At 45.8% G+C, this 22999-nt stretch overlaps 2 protein-coding genes, 1 long non-coding RNA gene and 1 other non-coding gene across 4 annotated transcripts; 2 read left to right on the forward strand and 2 right to left on the reverse strand.

Moving 5' to 3' along the window:
- Positions 1–1963: 1963 nt before the first annotated feature.
- Positions 1964–4533, reverse strand: HSPA6 (heat shock protein family A (Hsp70) member 6). Its single transcript, XM_003258764.4, has one exon. It carries the CDS (start codon positions 4142–4144, stop codon positions 2213–2215), a length of 1932 nt encoding a protein of 643 aa, XP_003258812.1. The 5' UTR covers positions 4145–4533; the 3' UTR covers positions 1964–2212.
- A 324-nt stretch (positions 4534–4857) lies between these two features.
- On the forward strand, positions 4858–4928 carry TRNAG-GCC. Its single transcript has one exon. It is a non-coding gene; the product is annotated as a tRNA-Gly (tRNA).
- LOC115837614 lies at positions 4903–5050 on the forward strand. Its single transcript, XR_004032621.1, has 2 exons — positions 4903–4974; positions 5015–5050. It is a non-coding gene; the product is annotated as an uncharacterized LOC115837614 (long non-coding RNA).
- Positions 5051–7819: 2769 nt separating this feature from the next.
- On the reverse strand, positions 7820–22261 carry FCGR2A (Fc fragment of IgG receptor IIa). Its single transcript, XM_012511332.1, has 7 exons — positions 22124–22261; positions 21667–21687; positions 21086–21340; positions 17608–17862; positions 16727–16849; positions 13741–13778; positions 7820–9423 (listed from the first exon to the last, which is right to left on the reverse strand). Exons 1-7 carry the CDS (start codon positions 22206–22208, stop codon positions 9250–9252), a joined length of 951 nt encoding a protein of 316 aa, XP_012366786.1. The 5' UTR covers positions 22209–22261; the 3' UTR covers positions 7820–9249.
- Between the last annotated feature and the right edge of the window lie 738 nt (positions 22262–22999).

The raw sequence follows: 22999 nt of genomic DNA on the forward strand, positions 1-22999 counted from the left end.
TTTTTTTTTCAGTTTCCTTCCATGTGAAGCCAGGTTGCGTAAGACTTAGGCCATGGCCAGGAAAAGAGGGCAGTTAAAAATGTGAAATGACAGCCAGGGACAAGTGCGTTGTTAGTGTAACCTTCTCTCTGTCTTTAAAAAATCAACCTAAGAAATATAATGTATAATGTAGCATTGTTCTAGCCAAGCTCTCCCATAATTTCTGAGATAAAAATAAATCTCCCAATGTGCATAGGGCAAATATACTCTGGATTGGATTGATTGGGAACTAACACAAGTTTATCCTTTTGATTATTTTGTTTACACCAACAAAGCAAAGGCAAATATCCTTGCTTTTATATTGTCATTGACTCAACTGGCAGTAAAGTTTTGCCTAAGGATATTTTGCAGATTCCGTCACTTGCTATAAAAAACACACAACTAGCTAGGCATGGTGGCTCACACCTGTAATCCCAGCACTTTGGGAGGCTGAGGCAGGCGGATCACCTGAGGTCAGGAGTTCGAGACCAGCCTGACCAACATGGTGAAACCCAGTCTCTACTAAAAATACAAAACTTAGCTGGGTGTGATGGCGGGCACCTGTAATCCCAGCTACTCTGGAGGCTGAGGCAGGAGAATTGGTTGAACCCGGGAGGCAGAGGTTGCGGTGAGTTGAGATCGCACCATTGCACTCCAGCTTAGGCGACAGAGCAAGACTCTGTCTCTGCAAATATACAATAAAATGCACACTTTTTCTCACGGGGCTCAGCATCCAGCTGCGTTTCAAAGGAGTAATATATCCAATTTCAAAACATCTAGGAGAAGATCTGGTAATAAGTGGAGTTATGGCCTATTTGTAAGGTGGCATGCTCAGACTCTAGACTCAGGCAGGACAGGGTTCTTCATTCCAGCCTTCCTGTCCCCACTTAATAGCTTTGTGTCTTTGAATAAATTCTTTAACCTCTTTGAACCTCATAATGCTCATCTTCAAAAAGAAGACAGTATTCCATAATGCTACTGTGAAGATTAAGTTTAATTGTGTATGTCAAGTACCTGGTACATAGTTAACACCCAACTAACAATTAATAGTAATTGCTAATGTTTGTTGATAGTATATTATATGCCTGACATTATTCTTTGCCTCTTACATATATTAATTAATTGAACCCTCACAACAATCTGGAGGTTGGTACTGTTATCATCATCATCCCCACTGCAGGGAAGAGGGAACTGAAGCTTTGAGAGTTTAATTTGCACAGTATATAAAGTGGCAGGGCTGAAAATCTATACAGTCTTGTTCCAACATTCTCATTATGCCATGGGCAGAAACCAGATGGGATCATACTATTTCTCTGACATAGATAAAGTCAATAGTAACTTTAATCATACCACCAGACCTACTTCCTCTGACATATACCATCATCCAGAGTCCAGGACTTAGAGTCTTTTCTCTAAAAGAACAATGGATAAAGTGACATGATTAGAAACAGCTAATAAGCATGTAAACTATTTGTTAGTGTTATTAAAACACCTAGACTGACAAACTAAACCAGGTTCCTATGACAAAAATACAGAATTTGCATCATAGGATCACACATGGAAACCTTGCCAGTACTTAAGTTTCTCTTCATTCTCTGCTTTTCCAATTCCACATCTCTCCCTCTCTCTTCCTGCATTGTAAGTCTCAATCCTCACCTCTTTATCAGCCCTAACTCTTCAGTACTGTTCCAATGCGTTGGCCTCAAACTCTCTTCCAAATCCTGCCTTCCCCTATAGGAATCACGCACACGGTCTCAGGAATATTCTTCACATTCCTCCCTCAGCACCCACCCCAACATTTTCTGCTTCTGAAAGCCTTTGTGTACTTTTGTACTTTGATTGGTTGGACTGAAAAGCAAGAAGGAGTTTTAAAAGTTTATTTAGGTCTATAACTATATTTTACATAACAAAATTCATACATGCAAGTAACAAAATACACAAAATATAGGTGAAAGCAATGTTAAAGTGCCACACAAGTGTTAATAAATTAATGACTTTTTATTTGAAGCAGAAGAGGATGAACCGCTCTCCCCCAAAAAAGTCAAAAGACTTCAGTTATCCTGGGAAGAAAGTTCCAGCTTTGGAGGGAAGACCCCCCAGCCCTTCATCTCTGAAGGGCAGGATCATAGAAGACAGTCTAGAAGGCACATAGCATAGCCCTGACAGTCACAGCTGACTTATCACGAAGGGTCATTCAATCAACCTCCTCAATGATGGGGCCGGTGCTGGGGTCCCCTTGGCGTGCTTGAGCGCCACAACTGCTGCCCCCAGGGACACCAGGCCCCCCATAGAGCCTGGAGAAGATGGGGCGACAGATTTGCTCCAGCTCCCTCTTCTGATGCTCATACTCCTCCTTCTCTGCCAGCTGGTTGTGCTCCAGCCAGGCAAGGACTTCCTGACACTTGTCTTGCACTTTGCGCCTGTCCTCTTCGGGAATCTTGTCCCTAAGACTTTCCTCTTGCAAAGAACCTTTCACATGAAAGACATGGGCCTCCAGCGAGTTTTTCGCAGCCACTCTGTCCCTCTGGGCCTCATCGTCAGCCTTGTACTGCTCGGCTTCACGAACCATCCTCTCCACCTCCTCCTTGCTCAGCCGGCCCTTGTCATTGGTGATGGTGATCTTGTTAGCCTTACCTGTGCTCCTGTCAGTGGCTGTCACGCTCAGGATGCCATTAGCATCAATGTCAAAGGTCACCTCTATCTGGGGGACTCCACGTCGGGCAGGAGGGATGCCACTGAGTTCAAAACGCCCCAGCAGGTTGTTGTCCTTGGTCATGGCCCTTTCACCCTCATACACCTGGATGAAGACCCCAGGCTGGTTGTCCGAGTAGGTGGTGAAAGTCTGGGTCTGCTTGGTGGGGATAGTGGCGTTCCTCTGGATCAGCGTGGTCATCACCCCACCTGCTGTCTCCAGCCCCAGAGACAGGGGAGCCACATCCAGCAGCAGGAGATCCTGCACTTTCTCACACTTGTCCCCCATCAACACGGCCGCCTGCACAGCAGCCCCATAGGCCACAGCCTCATCAGGGTTGATGCTCTTGTTCAGCTCCTTGCCGTTGAAGAAGTCCTGCAGCAATTTCTGCACCTTGGGGATGCGAGTGGAGCCCCCCACCAGGACGACGTCATGAATCTGGGCCTTGTCCAGCTTGGCATCCCGCAGGGCCTTCTCCACCGGCTCCAGGGTGCTGCGGAAGAGGTCTGAGCATAGTTCCTCAAAGCGGGCACGAGTGATGGACGTGTAGAAGTCCACGCCCTCGAACAGGGAGTCTATCTCCAGGGTGGCCTGGGTGCTGGAGGACAGGGTGCGCTTGGCGCGCTCACAGGCTGTGCGCAGCCTGCGCAGGGCACGCTTGTTCCCGCTCAGGTCCTTCCCATGCTTCCGCCGGAATTCTTCCATGAAGTGGTTCACCAGCCGGTTGTCGAAGTCCTCTCCTCCCAGGTGGGTATCTCCAGCAGTGGCTTTCACCTCAAAGACACCGGCGTCAATGGAGAGAACCGACACATCGAAGGTGCCCCCACCCAGGTCAAAAATGAGCACGTTGCGTTCTCCCGCGCCCCGCCGGTCCAGCCCATAGGCGATGGCTGCTGCCGTGGGCTCATTGATGATCCGCAGCACGTTGAGCCCCGCGATGGCCCCCGCGTCCTTGGTGGCCTGGCGCTGCGAGTCATTGAAATAGGCGGGCACGGTGATCACTGCGTGCTTCACGGCCTGGCCCAGGTACGCCTCGGCCGTCTCCTTCATCTTGCTCAGCACCATGGACGAGATCTCCTCGGGGTAGAACATCTTGTCCTCCCCGCGGTAGGACACGCGCACCTTGGGCTTGCCGCCCTCGCTCACCACCTGGAAGGGCCAATGCTTCATGTCCGACTGCACCGTGGTGTCCGCGAACTTGCGCCCGATCAGCCGCTTGGCATCGAACACGGTGTTGTGCGGGTTCAGGGCCGCCTGGCTCTTGGCCGCGTCCCCGACCAGCCGCTCGGTGTCGGTGAAGGCCACGTAGCTGGGCGTGGTGCGGTTGCCCTGGTCGTTGGCCAGGATCTCCACGCGGCCCTGCTGAAACACGCCCACGCACGAGTAGGTGGTGCCCAGGTCGATGCCCACCGCGAGCTCCCGTGGGGCCTGCATGGCTGAAGCTTCTTGTCGGATGCTGGAGGCCACGGAGGCTGCTGCCGCTCCGCCGTCGAGGGGCGCTCAGCAGTGAGGCTCTCCCTGCGGTTTCTCTCCAGCCAGCCCGGCTCGGATCTGCTCAGCTCCGCTTCCACGGGCTTTTTATCCTTTTACGCCTCCCCTGACCCCCGCCGCGGCGAACCTTCCCGCACCTTCCCGCCCAGTCGAGAGCCTTCCGACCGCCCGCCCGGGCTGACTCAGCCGGGCGGAGCGGCCGGCGCTGACCCCGGGAGAAGGTTCGGGCGGATGGGGCCATGGGCCGCGAGGCTGGGCGGCTACGCCAGGCCAGCCCGCCTCTGACTCAGGGCTGCTGAAAGAAACGCGGGGAAGGTTCTAGCTCCTCCCCGCTGGCTATGAGGACGCGCGGTTGTGGCAGAGGACGCAAAGGCAGCAACTTCAGGGGCAAGGTCTCCTGGGGCTGTGGGAGGTCGGATCCCTGAGGCGCACACGGGCCTGCGGGCTGCCTTGGAGGGCCGCTGCGAACCCAGCGGCTCAGGAAGGCCGAAAATATGTTACCGTGCGAATACAGATATAAAGATATATATAAAAACAATTTTATCTTGAACAAAATATTTTCCAAACCGCAATTTAAGAGGGTGCCTGGTTCCTTAATGAATGGCCGGAGAGAGTGAGCTTTAAGGGATAATACTGCAGCGTTTTAGCCAGCAGTAGCATTGGTGGTTCAGTGGTAGAATTCTCGCCTGCCACGCGGGAGGCCCGGGTTCGATTCCTGGCCAATGCAGGTTTGGTTTCTTTTCCTATACATTGCAGTTCTTTCTCTCATCTAGGTTTAATGACTCTTACATTGCAGTTCTTTCTCTCATCTAGGTTTAATGACTCTTGAATAAATTAAACCAGGTGGCCAAAGACTTTAGGTTCCTCCAGTTTTGTTCTCTCTCCTTTACCAGTCAGTTTCCACAAAGGAGATGTGACATCGCGCTGTGGCCCTGGGACTCGGGAGAGACCTCGCCGCTCAGCCCAAGAGAGAACGCAACCCCCGGGAAAGGAGGACGCAGTGTACGGTCAGGATGTTCCTCATGTTCTCCCCAGTGTTTGTATCCCCGAGGAGCCTCGTCTCCAGAGGCGCAGTGGAGTGGCACAGTGTGCGTTTTTCTCTATGGCCTAAGTGGGCTCCGAGCCGGAGACCAGGACTCAGGTGGAGAGTAAACTACTGCAGGCTCCAGTCCAACCTAACTCCTAAAGGCTGGAGGACGAGATGGGTTCACTGGGCAGTAAGGTCACACTGGTTTCTATCAGGCTGTGACTTTGTGAATTGAGGCCATTTCCCACTTTCTTCAATCCAGAACATTCCATTCAGATCTTCTGGCGTTCGGATTTCCACTGAAAGCCAAAACGGGACATTTCTGAGACTTCTGAAGGTTGACAAAATCCTCACACAATTTTCCGTGACCACCCCGTCGGGGAATCAAACCCCTCTCTCACGCATGACAGGCAGAGATACTCACCACTATAGTAACAAGGATGGCAACTGCAATAGCTGGCAGCTGGAGAGTATGTGGTATATTCTGGTGTTATAATTTAGCAGTGTGTTAGAGAAACTTAAAAGTTGGCTTCTATTTAACGTTACTTGCCTGATTCAAAGGAAACTTCCATTTGTAAAAAGAGAAACTAAAAACCCTTACTCCATAGGTGGCTATTTTCTCCTTTGACAGGTTAGAACAACATTTATAGTATAATCCAAACTATATATATATATAAAGGTCAATGACATCCACTACCTGTTTGTCCTTGAACAAGTAATTTCACCTGTCTGGGCCACAGCTTCCTCCGTTTTAAAATGAAGAGATTGGACTACATTGTTTCTAAGGACTTTCCAGTTTAAAGTCTCTGATTTCAAACGTCAAAGAATGTACTCATTCTGCACATATTTATTAAGCACTTTACCATGCACCAGACACTGACCTGGGCTCTGAGTATGTGGTAGTGAACAAAACAGACAAAGGCTTCTCCTGGAGCTCACATTCTAATGAGAGGAGTGGGGAAGTCAAACACAAAAACAGTAAACATATATTAATAGTACATCAGTAGTAATAAGCACAATGGAGAAAAATGAAGAAGGAAAGGGACATTAAGAGTATGGGAGGGCAGACGGGTTATACTGAATGATCAAGGAGACCTCACTGATAAGGTGACCTGTGAGTAAAGACCTAAAGGACATAATGAGGCATAATGTGGCTTTATGAGAAAGAACATTCCAGAAACAGGAAATAACACAGGCTCTAAGCAGAAGTATAATTGGCACGTTCAAGGAAGAGCAAGAGTGACCAACAGCAAGCAAGGAAAAGCAGTAGGAGATGAGGTCAGAGAGAGTGAAGAGCAAGATCCTGTAGCATCTTGTAGAACGTTGCAAAGGATCTAGCCTTTACTTCAAGCACAAGGGGAAGATAGTATATGATTTGGGGGAAAGAAGTGACAAATATGACACACATTTTTAAAAGATCACAATAGCTGTTGTGGTGAAAATAGACTATAGGATGGCAAGGGTGAGTGCAGGGAGGCCAGTCAGGAGGCTATTGCAGTAATCCAAGTGAGAAATAATGGTGGCTTGGACCAGGGCGGTAGGAGTAGAATACTGAAAAGCAGTCAGATTGCTGGGTGGATTTTAATGTAAAAGCAGGATTGAACAAGGTTTTACATATTTGAGGAGCCTCTGTCTAGGGTGATATGGTTTGGCTGTGTCCTACCCAAAATCTCGTCTTGAGTTGTCATCCCCATAATCCCCATCTGTCGAAAGTGGGACCAGGTGGAGGAGGTAACTGGGTCATGGGGGCGGTTTCCCCATGCTGTTCTCATGATAGTGAGTGAGTCTCACAAGAGCTTAGGGTTTTATAAGTGTCTGGCACCTTCCCTGCTTGCACTCACTCTGTCCTGCCACCATGTGAAGAAGGTGCCTGCTTCTCTTTTGCCTTCTGCTGTGATTGTAACTTTCCTGAGGCCTCCCCAGCGCTGAGGAACTGTGAGTCAATTAACCCTCTTTTCTTTATAAATAACCCAGTCTCAGGTATTTCTTCATAGCAGCGTGAGAACAGACTAATACATAGAGTCTGGAAGGGTGGGTGGAAGCTCCATAGCCTCCTTAAAAATCGATGTAAACTATCCAACAGAGAAAGCTGCTACTTTTCAAATGCAAGAATTTTGCACAGTGATGCTGTGTCCCAGGAAAATGGAAGCCTCTTTAAGGGCACTCACCAAACCATCAAGGAGACTGTCGGTCATGTTTCTAATCTGCCTGGAATGACTTCTCTGAGAAAGTCACATCCTTCTGGTAACTGCGCTGGGAAAATAGCAGTGCAGGAAGTCAGCAGTCTCCACTGACGACTCACCTGAAGTTTGCCTTTCTGAGAACTTGTGTTCCAAAACAAAGTGAGTGTTTTATTTGCCATAGAGGAAAAGGGAAGAAGACATGGAAACAAGAATACAAGTTCATTAGAAGAAGAGTATTCAATTTTAAGAAGAGGGGCACTCACCCTACACTCCAAGTCTCCATCTCTCCTCTCCCTCACATCTTATCCATTACTACCTTCTCAAGACTTTTATCACCGAAAAGAAACAGACCCCAGATAGTTCAGTCTACACCCCAATCAATACAGCCCTGAAAAGGTAAACAGAATGTTTTGGTTATAATGTTTTATTACAAAGATAATATATGATCATTATAGAAAAATAAAGAAAGAAAATAGGTCATCAATAATTGCATCACCTTGAAACAATCACTTTTAATTTATTGTTAGAGGTTAGTCTATTTTAACATTTCTGAAGTCATACAGACTTACATGATTGTTCTCATGTAACCTGTAACATAAGCATTTCTCATGTTGCTACATCTGTTAATAACAGTGGTTTGATTAATTGTATTGGCTGTGTGGATGTGGAACAGAAGATTCTTGATGTCAAGAAGGGCTGAGGCACAGAAGGTGCAGTCAGTCATTTGGGACCATATTGTCTGTGGCTTTCAGGACAGGGAGCTTCAGGACTCAGGTAGATGACTCTGGAAGAGTCCTTCTCTTTTGGAACTGCAGCATCGCTTCGTCTTCCTCAAGGGGAATTTAGTTCAGGAAATACCAGATCCTCACCTCTCTAATTCTCTTCTCAAATCCCAAGGCAAAACAATGGAGACTTAATGTGGTTCTAATAATTGGGCTATTTGTTCTTCTGGAGCTTCCGACTGCATAAGCAGTGAATAGGTGATTTTGTTCTCAGCATGGAGAAGGCAGAAACCAGCAGTAGGGATCCACAGAGAGGGCATAGGAAAGAAGATGTTAAAGAGGCCGGGCATGGGGGCTGATGCTGGTCATCCCAGCACTTTGGGAGGCCAAGGTGGGCAGATCACTTGAGGCCAGAAGTTCAAGATCGGCCTGGCCAACATTGCGAAACCCCGTCTCTACTAAATAAAAAATAAAAATACAAAAATTAGCTGGGCATGATGGCACATGCCTGTAATCCCAGCTACTGGGAGGCTGAGGCATGAGAATCGCTTAAACCCGGGAGGTGGGTTTGCAGTGAGCCAAGATAGCACCACTGCACTCCAGCCTGGGTAACAGATTGAGACTCTGTCTCCAAAAAAAAAAAGATGTTAAAGGAAAAATCTGAGGCGCAATTCATGGAAGTTTAGTGTTCCGGTGGCAAAATGTCACAGGCAAGTATTTTTTGGGAAAATGTGGAAGCAAAATAAAGACAATTGATTGGTTTCCAATTACATAATTGTTTTTGGGGGGTAGGTATCTTGTTAGAAAGTCCCTAGTCACATAATTATATGTTAGTAGGCTGCCTATAATTGGCTGGGGTTGTCTTATTTCTAACATAAGCATTTACCAGAAATGATCCAAGTTAAGTTTTGCTTATGCTTGTATGTAGTGTGACCCCAGTGAAGTTTTGCTTATGTTTGTAGTTTAAGCAAAGTTAAAGCTATTTCTAAGGGCCCGGTGGTTTTGTTTGCTCAGGAATTTTTCCAGTCTCCATTTAAATTTTCCTTTAACAATTCCCCCCTTTTTGTCATCCACTCAGCAAGCTGAGAGTGTGACCACATGGCATAACGTTACTCTTTAGTTATTACTGTTGACATGGTCGTTGGGAGGAAGAGTCAGGTAGATGTTTTTATCATCGTCAGTAGGTGCCCTGGGGTTCAGAGTCATGTAGCCGCCGTCAGCTATTTCATAGTCATTGTTGGTTTCTTCAAGTTGTCTCTTTCTGATGGCAATCATTTGACGTCCAGGTAGCTGCAGGAAAGCATTTAAAACCCATAGGATAATTCAATACACCAGGGAGGTAAATACAATAACTATAAGGAGAATAATAGCCAAGGATTGAAAAATTCCTCTGAGCAAAGATTCTCGGGAGCCGGGACTTAACCAATCAAATAAATTAATGAATACAAATAAATATTATCTGATGAAAAACTCATATTTGTTCTTTAAAGTCTTTTAAATTTTAGGAGGCTATTGTTTTGCACTAAGCTCCTGCACTAGGCCCAAACAGAACAGACTAAAAATCAAAATGGAATCACCCATGATAAAGTTTCAAGTCACCAAACAGAAACTGCATTCTTATCTGGCCTTTGGAAAAATCAGGAGAGAGAGATAATAACCTAATAACCTAAAAATCTAATTTCCCAAACAGGCCAGTTTCAATTGGCATCCTTACAAAAGAGTAACCTGATGTTAACCAACCAGTTATTTATTATTCTGTTTCCCTATTCCTGTCTTTTGCAACTTTAACCAGCTTTAAAATAGCCAATCCACCTTAAATTCTTTGTTTCTGCTTTCTTCAGACCTTTTTCTGTCTATGAAGCCAATCTCCTCTGCTGTAACTCATTGGAAACCTTATTCTAATTTAAGGAGGCAAGTATTGCCCAGTTCTACAATCACCATAAAGCCAACTGAGATCTTTAAGCATTTCTTTTGACATCAGTAGGAACACAAGCTCCTCCTTGTTAAGCTGTTAAGATATCAAGAACTTCTATTTTGGGGTGGTATTGAGGCTAACTTGCTCATTTTAGATTGTATTGCTTGAAAGGAATTCAGAGTATTCTTCTATTAAAAAAACAAAGTTAATATTTGGAGCAAATTATGATCTTAGTTTTTGAGTTTAGAGGACAGCTAGGTGAAACAATTTCTAGATGTGAGTTTGAGGCAAGTTTAAATGGTAGACTGAAGATAGCAGTTGCGATGTGATGTGCTTTACTGGTTTGCAATTTGAATGTCTCTGGTTATTTCAATAAATATTCTGGTAAACTCTCTGAGTGACCCAGATAGCAGCAGGCATTAAGATTGGCATTAAGGCATACGTGCTCTGTTGTAGTGATTTTTCTGAAGCTTAAAGTCACCAGTTTCAGTTTGCAGAGCTTTGGAAAAGGGCAGGTTTAGTTTTTAGTGGAACTAAAAAAAAAAAAAAAATTCAGGAGTCAATCTGGTTTATAGGGAGATAATAAAACTTCAGAGAAAATGAACAGGCCTAGAATTTGACAATGGATGCACAATAGTCTTCTACGAAAATATAATCTTTTTTATTCTGGAGAAAAATATTTTTATTTTCCATTTTTACCAAAAATCAAAGTTAACTTTTTTTGCAAAAGTAAATCTAGTTTCATTAAATTTGACCTGATTATTTATATAGGTATAATAAAAACAGTAATTCTAAAATATATTTTAGCCAGAGCTTTGGTGATATCCAAGAGACTTTACTGACTTTGTATCAGTCAACTTTAGTTTTTAAAAACTATCTAGTAATTGAGAAATCTCAGATTAGACCTTTAAAAGCCTCTCTAGGCTAAGAAGTCAAGCCAAGGACTTACCCAATTATGTCCTGTTACAAGGAGAATAGATTCTTATTGAACCTATGCAAATACCCAGATTGAAAATAAAAATACTTGGCCGGGCGCGGTGGCTCACGCTTGTAATCCCAGCACTTTGGAAGGCCGAGGCGGGCGGATCACGAGGTCAGGAGATCGAGACCACGGTGAAAACCCCGTCTCTACTAAAAATACAAAAAAATTAGCCGGGCGTAGTGGTGGGCGCCTGTAGTCCCAGCTACTCGGAGAGGCTGAGGCAGGAGAATGGCGTGAACCCGGGAGGCGGAGCTTGCAGTGAGCCGAGATTGTGCCACTGCACTCCAGCCTGGGCGACAGAGCGAGACTCCGTCTCAAAAAAAAAAAAAAAGAAAAGAAAAATACTTAAGAGTTTCCAAATTCTGAAACAATCAGGTAGAGAGAAAAAGATAAGTGGAACACTTTTTAATTTTTGTTTTAGTAGTTTGTATAGATATTTAATGAATACCTGTCATTTCATTTAACATAGTTAAAGTGGCAAACATAATATTAAACAAAACCAACTACCTGTCATCTCAAGGTATTTTTTTGACAAATTGTATAGGGGACAACATGAGCTTATTTGGATAAAACTAGGTAGAATATTCACTTTCATTAATGCCAATATTCTTATTTATTAAAGATTACTCAGGTCATATGAACTTGAAAAGCATTTTGGCAAAGTTCTTTTTTTCTGAGAAAATACGTAATTCATATATGTGCTTATTTTCCTCTAGGCCAATTGAGCTCCTTTAATACTGTTTCTAATAAATACCATCTGGAGGTAGAATAATATTATGTACAAATAGCATACACATGTGTAGATATATGTAAACATACAGAAAGATGCAAACAGAAATTCATGGCTTTTGTTCTGAAATTTTAGCCATGTGCCAGGTATAATAATATAAAAGTAATTAGTTGGATCCAGCCTCTGGTTAAAGTTAGCTGTTCAGATGGCAGACACTTTTTATTGATATTTGTGGAGAGGACTATGAAGATTTTTCATTTGCCCGTTTGTTTCTAAAAAATTCCTCCTTTTTTCTTTTTGATGAGTCATTTCGCTGAAGCTTGTGTTTTAAAAACATTTACACAACTCAAAGGCCCAGAGAAAGGGTAGGAAGCTTTCTCCAAGAAGGAGTTTTGGGGCATTTTCACCTATTATTAGGAGTCAATCTTATTGAGACTGTGGATTACATTTTAAATGAGTGACTAAGGAGACATCTAGTTTATCTGGCCTATTTCCAATTAGTTTTTATTATTTTTAGCCTTAGTGGTTGCTTTTATAATAGTTCATGTGTGCAATAACAAGAGTTAAATTTAGTTGTTGTAGATACTCCTGGCTCATTTGAGAATCTAATTTTTTAAGGAGGTGAGCATTGAGTAGGTTCAGATGGAAAAAGCAAGCAATCAAAGAGGTTAATAGGTTTAGAATACTTTCTTATTAACACATTGTAAAGATTTACTTAGAGAGACTATTTTTTTAAATCATTCTTTTAGAAACCTTTACATACCAATCAAAATTATTTATCATTGTCTCTGAGACATTTGGGATCTCATTTTTTCCCAGTGCATCCCTTAAATGAACAATTTTTTCTAGATTTAAACATCCTCACTGTGACCATTGCAACTTTAAGTCATCTCTGGTAAGGCACACCTATTTCTCTAGAAAGTCACAGGTTCTGGGCCCATATTATCTGAACATAAAAATCACTGTTTCAGATGGAGGAGTCCCAGACTCTGTACATTCTGACAAAGCCATAATATCTTGCCCTTCTGAAATTTACCTACCTGAGGACTCCAACTGGACCCCCAGTTCAGTTTCTGTTGAACACCTAGTTCAATCTGTCAAATACCCAATTTGACCTCTGGATCCCAATCCAGAAATCAGACCTTGTCTGGAAACTAATACACTATACTGGACCTAGTATAGTTCCTGTTGGAAACAGATGAACTTGTCAAACACCTAGATTAACCGCTGAATCAAATGAGAAATAAAATTACTCAAATAAACTCAGAGAGCTCAGGACACAAGCTGCAAGCCTGATACCTGAGAAGGACTTACCTAGTGACTCACAAATGTAGGAAGAAACCGGTGAACACAATGGGCTCAGTGGGTCCTATGCCTGGTTACCCATTGCTGTTAGGGATCTTTGGGGGAGGTTCTACTTTATATCCTACTTCTGACACCAAACTGTTAAAGAAAAATCTAAGGCACAATTCAATTTTAAAGAGTTCATTTGAGTAAGAAGCAATTCATGATTTGGGTGACACCCAACCAAAAGAGGTCTAATGTTTTAATGACAGAAAGTCAGAGACAAGTATTAATTGGGAAAATGTGGAAATAAAATAAAGAAATTTGATAGGTTTGCAGTTACATAATTGTCTTTTGGGTGAGGTACCTTATTGAAGTGTTCTTAGTCACATAATTATGTTAGTTGGCTGCTTACGATTGGCTAGGGTTAAATCTTATTTCTGTCTAATATAAACATTTACCAGAAATGATCCAGGTTAAGTATTACCTATGTTTAGTTACAATCCAACTTGAGTTTCACTTATGTTTGCAGTTTAAGCAATGATAAGGCTATTTCTAAGGCCTGGGTGGCTTTGTTTGCTCAGGAGCTTTCAGGCCCAGTCTCCATTTTAATTTTGCATTAACAAAGGCAAAAAGAGAGGAAACAGGAGACAAGGGACAAGGCAGGAGGAAAAGGAGATGGCTGGGATTACTCACCTCAAATTGGGCAGCCTTCACAGAATCAGTGGAATTGGCTGTGGGGAAAAAGAAAAAGATTAGCCAGGGCACTGCTGTTGAAAAGGGCCTGCCCATGCTGATGCTGAGGCTGCAAAACCATAACCAGACTCAAGGCAAGGACTGCTGACCCCTTGACACAGTCCTGTAAGGCCAAGGGCTAAGTCAATATGGCCTCATGTACCCACCCTTGGGGTCACCCAGCCACAGCCTTCCCCACGGGCCATACTGGTGGAGGGAAGCAGTCACCTGGGCCACACTCTTTTCAGGGAATTGCTGAGCTTTCCTAGAAGCGAACCAGACAGCTTGGGGATCTGAGATACTGGGGAAGAGGTGGGGCGGGGTGTTCAGCATCAGAGTGAAGTAAAGTCCAGATTTTTGCTGACCACATCAGGGAGAGAAGGCTGAGGGCCAGTTCCACATTGTCAAATGTAGTGCATCTTTGTTGGAACTTTGAAGAATATAGTACTCCATGGCATTAAAAAGGAAGACAGAGTAAGAAAGTAACAGGAGAGAGAAAAAGAGAGGCAGGGAGGGAGAAAGTAACAGGAGAGAGAAAAAGAGAGGCAGGGAGGGAGGGGGGAAGGAAGGAAGGGAGGGAAGGAGGGAGGGGGGAAGGAAGGGAGGGAGGGAGTGAGGAAGGGAGGGAAGGAAGGACTTTCTCTGGTTAGTGTCCAAAACACACGTAATTGCCTCATGTTTTTGTCATAAACTGACTTTGCCAGTGGGAAAAGCAGCCTCAGTATCTGCAAAGCAGCATTTCTCAGGAAGTTAGGAGGCGTCTGAGACAACGCATCTAGTCTCTTCTCTCACCCCCTGAACAAAGAGAGTCTTTACTGCCATGCTCCAAATTCTGCAGCAAACCACATTCTGAATTCCCATTCTAATACATTCCCCAACTATTCCAGCAACCCAGCTTTGCCTTTTGGAAAAGGATTTTTAAAAAACCTTTTTTTAAAAACCCCAAAGCCTGGCTGCAAAAATGCCTTGTGAAATGTGCTTATGCCAGTGTAGACAGAACCACACAACAAGACGGATAATCCAGTTGCTTGGACTTTGTTTTTTCCAGATCTGCTTTGGCCCTGGTGTGAACACAGGCCCCTATCACCACTGGGCCTGGCCAGCGGACATGCAACCTTGCTGCAAGCACAGCTGAACAAGTGATGTTTTGCTCAAGCTCTTAAATCTGTTGGCTCTGCTCTGAATCACACTCCAGCCATCTGAGGTGGGGTCTTTGACAGCCTCTTTTTCCTGCCTGTTCGTACTGTCATGGAAGCCCCCAGAGAAAGCCCTGGTTTCCTTTGTGCTCTGACTTTAACTACAGTCTGGAAGTTGCCTGGCATCCTCCTGGAAGTTCATTTACATACTCCCACCTGAATGTCAGACCTAGAAGGCCTGAGAGGTCACCCCGGCCACCCACTCATTTCCTCAGTGAGGAGACTGAACCCCATCAGGGAGACTGACATGTTCAAGGCTATACCGTGTGATGGGGGCAGAACCAGGCCAAAATTCAGTCAACCTTGAGTGCCTGGGCATCGGAACCGAGCTTTGCCCACAGAGTAGAGCCCACTAGTGCCCCTAGTCCCCCAGAATTTTCTCAAGCCCAAACCTCCTCTTAGTGTTCCACAGACAGCTGAGCCTGGCCACTCCACCCCATCCCTCCACAGAGGCAGATTCCTCAGCAAATCGAGGGGTTTCCAGGCCTCCTCCTCCTTTCCCCTTAGACTCCTGCCTCCCGCATCCGATTGGCCTCAGTCTTACAGCCCGTAGCCCTATCCTTTGCCAGCTCTGCCAAAGCTCCACAGAAAAACCAAAGTATCTCTGATTTCCTGCTCTGGAAATATCACCAGATTCCTGGTCCTAGAAATTTGAACACAGCCCTCTCCTCTGTATCTGGGACTGGTGTTTCTCTTCTCATCTCCAGCGAGGTCCTCTTTAGGCCCAGAAATTAGACTCAGAGCTGACCAAGCGATTTGAGCGCTGGCCATCTCCCCATCGCTGCTCCCTCCCTGGCTCCCAGCTGAACTCGCACAAGCCCCTTCTCGCTGGCTCCAGGCCAACCGGCAGCCCTGGTGAGCCATCACTGAATCCCTGAGACAACCCTGTACTCACCTGGTTTCTCAGGGAGGGTCTCTCCCATTTCCCTGCACTCAGGGTATCCTGAGAGAGCTGGGAGGGGCACACAGAGGTTAGTAGGATTAGGCGGTGGAGCCTGAGTCCTCAGGACCAAGGACCAGGGCCAGGGTTGGATGGGACCAGCTCAGGCCTTCCCTCTGGCAGATGCTTCCTGTCCTCCCACCCCTAGTTCCCCTGCTCAGGGGCTGCTCCTGCCTGGAAAAGGGCTGGTCCAGGGGCAGAATTCAGCTCACCCATGGGGATGCCAGGAGTGTCAGAAAGGCCACTCCATGGCATCTGTCTGAGGCTTGCTCTGCCTTTTAAAAACACCCCTGTGTCTCAGTCTCTCTCTCTCTTTTTCTCTGTATTTACTTATCATCAGTAACTGAGGTCCTGGGTATGAACCAATTGCAAAGTGCTTTGTGAGATGTTAGTGGGATTATTTCTCTTTCTCGGTGGCTTGCAGTGCCCTCTCTACTCCCCCCTCATATGAGCCCCACCCAGCCTCAGTCCCTGCCTTGGCCCAGTGCCTGGAGAGTCCTCCTTCCCTAGCTAAGCGCTGCCCTCACATACCACCTCCTCCAGGATGGCAACAGCCCTGTTTGTGTGCTGTTACTGCCTACCAGGCACTGGTGTAAGAGCATCAGCCTCTTTCATCCCCATGGCAACCCTGTGAGGTGAGTCCTATTAGTGCTCTTGTTGAGGATGAACTAATAAATGAACTAATAAATAAAAGGTGGGCCTAGATCGGAATGCGTATCTAGCCCTAAGAGCGAGATTCTGGCAATGTCTGGGGTTAGGGCCTGGGCCAAATGGAAACTGATAACAAAAGGGACCGGGAGGAGCTACAAACCTGAAATCCGCTTTTTCCTGCAGTAGATCAAGGCCACTACAGCAGCAACAATGGCTACTACAGCAGTCACAGTGACCACAGCCACAATGATCCCCATCGGTGAAGAGCTGCCCACGCTGGGCGCTAGGGAAGACAGACGTTAGGGCAGGATGGGGATTACTATTTTAATGACAACGTTTGTATTCTCCCTGTCCCACCTCCCACCTCCAATGCTATGTCCCAGTGCTTGTCACCTGAAGCTCTTCTGTGTCTGAGTCACTCACCAGTGCAAGACTCACCACATCCCCAGCCTCACCGGCACAGGGTTTCTGTGGCTGGACTTGTGCCTCCTCCCTACCCAGGTTTCTCCACCAAATGAATGAAAGCACACTGGTGAGCATGCAGGAGCAGAGGGAAGGGCTCCCCTTAGCCCTTGGGGGCAGTACGGAGGGTGGGCCCAAAGCCTCACATAGCTGGAGGCATCATTACTCTATGGAGCACAGCCTTGAACAGTCCATGACATGCCAGACCTTCTGGAGTGAATGGCTATAACATAAGCCATGAGAGGAAACGAGGCAGACCTCAGCTCTTAGGAATGCCCAGGAGCTTAGGGAACCTCTGCATCAATGAGGGAGCTCGGCTTTGCTGCCATCTTTGGTCTGGGGCCTGCATTTCAAAGTGAAACAACAGCCTGACTACCTATTACCTGGGAGGTGAGGGCTCTAAGCTCTGGCCCCTACTTGTTGGTCCATACTTAGCCAGGCCTCCACACCACTCCTCTTTGCTCCAGTGCCCAATTTTGCTGCTATGGCCTTTCTCAGACCTCCATGTAGGCCCATGTGACCTCAGCCCTTGTCCATCCCCTCTTCTCCCCTCCCTACATCTTGGCAGACTCCCCATACCTTGGACAGTGATGGTCACAGGCTTGGATGAGTACAGCACGTAGCCTATGTTTCCTGTGCAGTGGTAATCACCACTGTGACTATGGTTTGCTTGTGGGATGGAGAAGTTGGGATCCAAACGGGAAAATTTCTTGGATTTTCCATTCTGGAAGAATGTGACCTTGACCAGAGGCCTGTCCTTCCAGCTGTGGCATCTCAGCATGATGGTTTCTCCCTCCTGGAACTCCAGGTGAGGGGTCTGGAGCACCAGCCATTCTGAAAGGCACAAATATGATAAGAAGAAGTTGTAAGGATAGATTCCAAGGGTTTTTCAGTCTCAGAGGTACATTACTCACAGAACTTGAAACAATGTCTGGCAGAGAGAAATGAAGATGCTTCATGACAGATGTGAGCATTCTCTCATAGGCAATATATGGTATTGTATCTATGGGACTTCTAAAAAACAGAAGTTTTCAGAAGTTTCAAAGATGCAGAGCAGATATTTAAAACAATGCTGAGGAATTTAAAATACTATGTTTGAGTAGAGAAATGAGCGCATTTCAGTAACTGTAGAGGCTACTCGACAGGGCCTGAAGCCATCAGTTTTTGTGGTCTGGGGATTACTAATTTAATGGTAAATTTTGTACAAGCTTTGGGAAGTGAGGGTGGGCAGCCACGAACTGTATTAGCAAAGAAGTAGAGCCTTTTTCCCCCCTTTTTTCCACACGCTGTTGCTGGTTTAAAGAAAAAATAGAGCCTTAATCAACCCTCATCCACCCTGTCTTAGTCTGTTCTGGCTGCTATAACAAAATACTATAAACTGGGTGGTTTATAAACAACAGAAATTTATTTCTCCTTGTTCTGGAGGCTGGAAAGTCCAAGATCAAGGTGCTTACAGCTTCTTTGATAAGAGCCTACTTCTTGGTTCACAGAACAGAACTGAGGCTTCTTGCTGTGTCCTCACATGGCGGAAGAGGCCTTTGAGGTCCCTTGGCCCTCTTTTGTAAGGGCTCTGCCCTCATGACCTAATCACCTACCCAAAGACCCCACCTCCTAATACCATCACCCTGGGGGTTGCTATTTGATTAATTCATATCATATGAATTTTGGGGGCACAGAAACATTCAGACCATACTATACCCTGCATGAAATCTTCCATCCACATAAGAAATAAAAAGGTATGACTTTTGAATTCACACAGGTGAATTCAGTATTCATTTGTGACTCTGAATAAAAGGGGCATTCAAGAAAAATTTTAAACTTAAAATCACTTTTTCCTTTTTGCCTACAAACATCCTCCCTCCCAACAATTCCTTCCCTTCACTGATGGCAGAGTAATCAGATTCCAAAATTCAGCTACCTCGGAGGACAAATCTATTAACAAAGTTTCAATAAATTTAATAAAGATGAAAATCAAATTGCTATATCATAGGAATAAATATAATTTATTCTATCTTATTTAAATAAAAATTCATTTAAAAAACAGTTTTCTTTTTCTTTTTTTTTTTTTGAGATGGAGTTTCGCTCTTATTGCCCAGGCTGGAGTGGAATGGCGCGATCTCGGCTCACTGCAAACTCTGCCTCCCAAGTTCAAGCAATTCCCCTCCCTCAGCCTCCTGAGTAGCTGGATTACAGGCATGCGCCATCACGCCCGGCTAATTTTGTATTTTTAGTAGAGATGGGGTTTTTCCATGTTGGCCAGGCTGGTCTCAAACTCCCGACCTCAAGTGATCCATCCACCTCAGCCTCCCAAAGTGCTGGGATTACAGGCGTGAGCCACTGTGCCTGGCCAAAAGAAAAGTATTCTGTATATGAAAGGCCAGGTACCATTACTGAGATGGCATAAAACAGAAACTAAAGTCAGGATTGGGATTTTGGCTGTGCCATTAACTGCTGAGCTCTTGGGTCTAATCAGTTGCATTTCTTTGTACAATGGATGGGTGGGACTAGGTAGTTTCTCTCTAATAACCCTTCAGATCTCAATTTTTTTTTTTTTTTTTTTTTTTGAGACGGAGTTTCGCTCTTGTTGCCCAGGCTGGAGTGCAGTGGTGTGATCTTGGCTCACTGCAACCTCCACCTCCCAGGTTCAAGCGATTCTCCTGCCTCAGTCTCCCGAGTAGCTGGGATTACAGGCATGCACCACCATGCCCGGCTAATTTTGTATTTTTAGTAGAAACAGGGTTTCTCCATGTTGGTCAGGCTGGTCTCGAACTCCCAACCTCAGGTGATCCTCCTGCCTCAGCCTCCCAAAGTGCTGGGATTACAGGTATGAGCCACCACACCCAGCCCTCAATTTTTATTATCTATATTTTTACATTTTCATAAGAAGAGTCAGAATTACTATCAGCTGTCTCTGGGAAGCCAATACAGAGAGGAGCTATGATGTCATTAGGCAGCTTTTGAGGTCAACTCAATATTTATTTATTCCCCTTCAGTAGAGCACCATCAACAGAAAGCGACTCCACCACCAGGATCTCTCTGGTACAGCAGCAGCCTTAAAGGACCACAAAAACAAATCACCCTCTCAGTGTTGAACAGGAGAATCTAAAACACTGAATGTTTACCTGTGACCATCTCCAGGGTTTATGCACCAAGAGTGAAGCTCAAGTAAACAACAACAGAAATGTGCTTATATTTTCAGACATTGGAAGCAGGTAGAAACAGTATCTAAGCCAGGCGTGGTGGCTCATGCCTATAATCCCAACACTTTGAGAGGCTGAGGAGGGAAGATCACTTGAGGCCAGGAGCTGAAGACCAGCCTGGGCACCATACTGAGACCCTGTCTCTATAAAAAGAAATAAAAATAAGTCACTTGGCATGGTGGTGTGCACCTGGAGTCCCAGCTACTTGGGGGGAAAAAAAGAAATACTATCTAGAAGCATTTTCTCTACAGACTCTATTAAACTGAACACTGTCAGGTGTTTACATAAACCTAAATCAGATCATGTGACTCCTTTAATTAAAGCCATCTCAACTCACTCAGGAATAAAAGTCAAAATAGTTGCAACAGCCTATCAGCCTCTGCCTGATCTACCCTTCACCCTCCCCTCACCTCTGACCTCATCTTCCAGACTGGATTCTGCACTCCCACCTGCTCACACCTGTCTGGCAGCCTCCCACCTTAGAGCCTTTAGAGGTCTATTTCCTCCAACCTCTCTGCTTTACCACGTTGCCACAGGAGGAGGGTAGTTTTTTAAAGTAGGGATTTCCTTCTGCTTCTCTCACACTCAGCTGTTTGTGGCCTCGTAACCCCCTTGCTCAATCAAGACTGAGGCAAAAACAACCTAACACATGCTGAGAAAATTATTAGAAATTCCCCCTTCCCCCACCACGCATGCTAAGCAAAAGGGGCGGGTGAAGTGGAGAATGAATGAGCAATTCACAACAGTGCTTCCCAGTAAGCAGTCCACCCCCACTCTTTCCTGCAAACCTCTGCCTGTAAACAGATTTCATCCGTCCTGGCCCTCCCAGGTCCACCCCGGGGCCTTCCTCCACTGACCGGAAAGCACAGTAAGATGCACAGCATCGCTGAGGCTGGTCTGGCCAGTCTGGCACCTGTACTCCCCGCTGTCATTGTTGTTGGCCTTGAACCTGTAGCTGGGCTGTGTGTAGGTGGGGATGAGATTCCCATTGTGGAACCACTGAGTGGAGTCGCTCTCAGGGCTGTGAGCCCCCCGGCATGTCAGAGTCACAGAGTCCTCCCGGAGCACGTTGATCCACGGGGGCTCGAGTTTCAGCACAGCCTTTGGGGGAGCTGCTGAGGGGCAGAGAGTGGAAAGGGGTGTGGAATAAATAACCCTGAAGGGACTGTGGATGCCAAAAGAGCTCCCAAGGGAGGTCAGGCACCAAAGAGTCCTATTGTAGATGTAGTTCAAGATCTGTACTTGCAGCAGCCTCATTCCCTTGGGTCTTCAGTGGATCCAAGAAGCAAACCCCAGACCCCACTAAAATGGGGGAACTGCCCATGCTGAACCCAAGCTTGATTTTCAGTGGAATAGACATATCCCCCCCTCAGCAAACACAGCATCATATTATGAGGATACAACACTGTCAATACAAGGAAGCAAAGGGCCTACTCACCAGCTTGACTGTCTGCAGAAGCTGTAAAAGAGAAGAGAGTGGATCAACGTCAAGCAGGAGAAGACGGCTTCAAATTTAGCTGCGTATGTGAAAGGGGCAGGGGAGGTGAGCTTGGGCTCTTCCTTCTCCAGGACCCATCTCAAGATCCTGTTTCCAGTTGATCTTTTATAAGAGTATTCACTTCATATGTCCCCTTTATCTCATTTCCTGTTCCTCCTCATGACTACAAAGTACACATGAATGTTTGGTGCAGAATAGACTTTCCAGGGACTACGAAATTACCTCTGAATTCTGACCTTAGGAACCACTGGAACACTTAAGAATTCAGGGTCCTCTCTCCTCTTTCAATCTATCCCCTGCTTCCAGGGCCCAGGCCTGCTCCTTACCACACCAGTGGCTGGAGTCCAGGCAGTAGGAATGTCTGAAATTGCCCTATTTCAGAATGACCCTCACTCACCCAGCAGCAGCAAAACTGTCAATGGTTGAAGCAGCCACAGGTTGCAGGGACGTACATTCTGAGACATTAGGGTCTCCATTGTCATCCCAGCACTGTGCCAACGTCCAGTGGGGTTTAAGAGACAAGCTTAGAAAAGAGGAAGGAAATGGTTTCATCTTCTTGTGCAGCTGTCATCAGTCCTCAATTCTGTTTCTGCTAACCAATCAGGAACAATTCCAGTTAGGAGTTGAGTCTGCTTTACAGATAAGTCTATTACACACCAGCTTGTGTCCTTGTGAAAACCCGGGGGAGGGGTTATCGTTGTGCTGGCCGGTATACCCCTCCTTAGAGTATTCTTTTTCTGTTGAAGATAATTCCTGGTCGGCCGGGTGCGGTGGCTCACGCCTGTAATCCCAACACTTTGGGAGGCCAAGGCGGGTGGATCACGAGGTCAGGAGATCGAGACCATCCTGGCTAACACGGTGAAACCCCGTCTCTACTAATAATACAAAAAAAATTTAGCCAGACGCGGTGGCAGGGAGTCCCAGCTACTCGGGAGGCTGAGGCAGGAGAATGGCGTGAACCCGGGAGGCGGAGCTTGCAGTGAGCCCAGATGGCGCCACTGTACTCCAGCCTGGGCGAAAGAGCGAGACTCCGTCTCAAAAAAAAAAAAAAAAAAGATGATTCCTGGTCAAAATCTTATCCAAAGGCATTAGAGTAGTTTGCTTCCAACAGGAGCCAAAAATGACCAGCAATGCAGCCTGACAGAGAAGAGGGGAACAGAGCCTGGGAAGAAGATAATGTCCAGCTATTTTTTATACCCACAGGACAGAAACTTAAAGTAGAAAATTACCTTGTTTTTCACAATATTTTCTCCTACTGAAATTTTCTTTTCTT

Source organism: Nomascus leucogenys, chromosome 12, assembly GCF_006542625.1.
Source record: "Nomascus leucogenys isolate Asia chromosome 12, Asia_NLE_v1, whole genome shotgun sequence".
NCBI classification, from domain to species: domain Eukaryota; kingdom Metazoa; phylum Chordata; class Mammalia; order Primates; family Hylobatidae; genus Nomascus; species Nomascus leucogenys.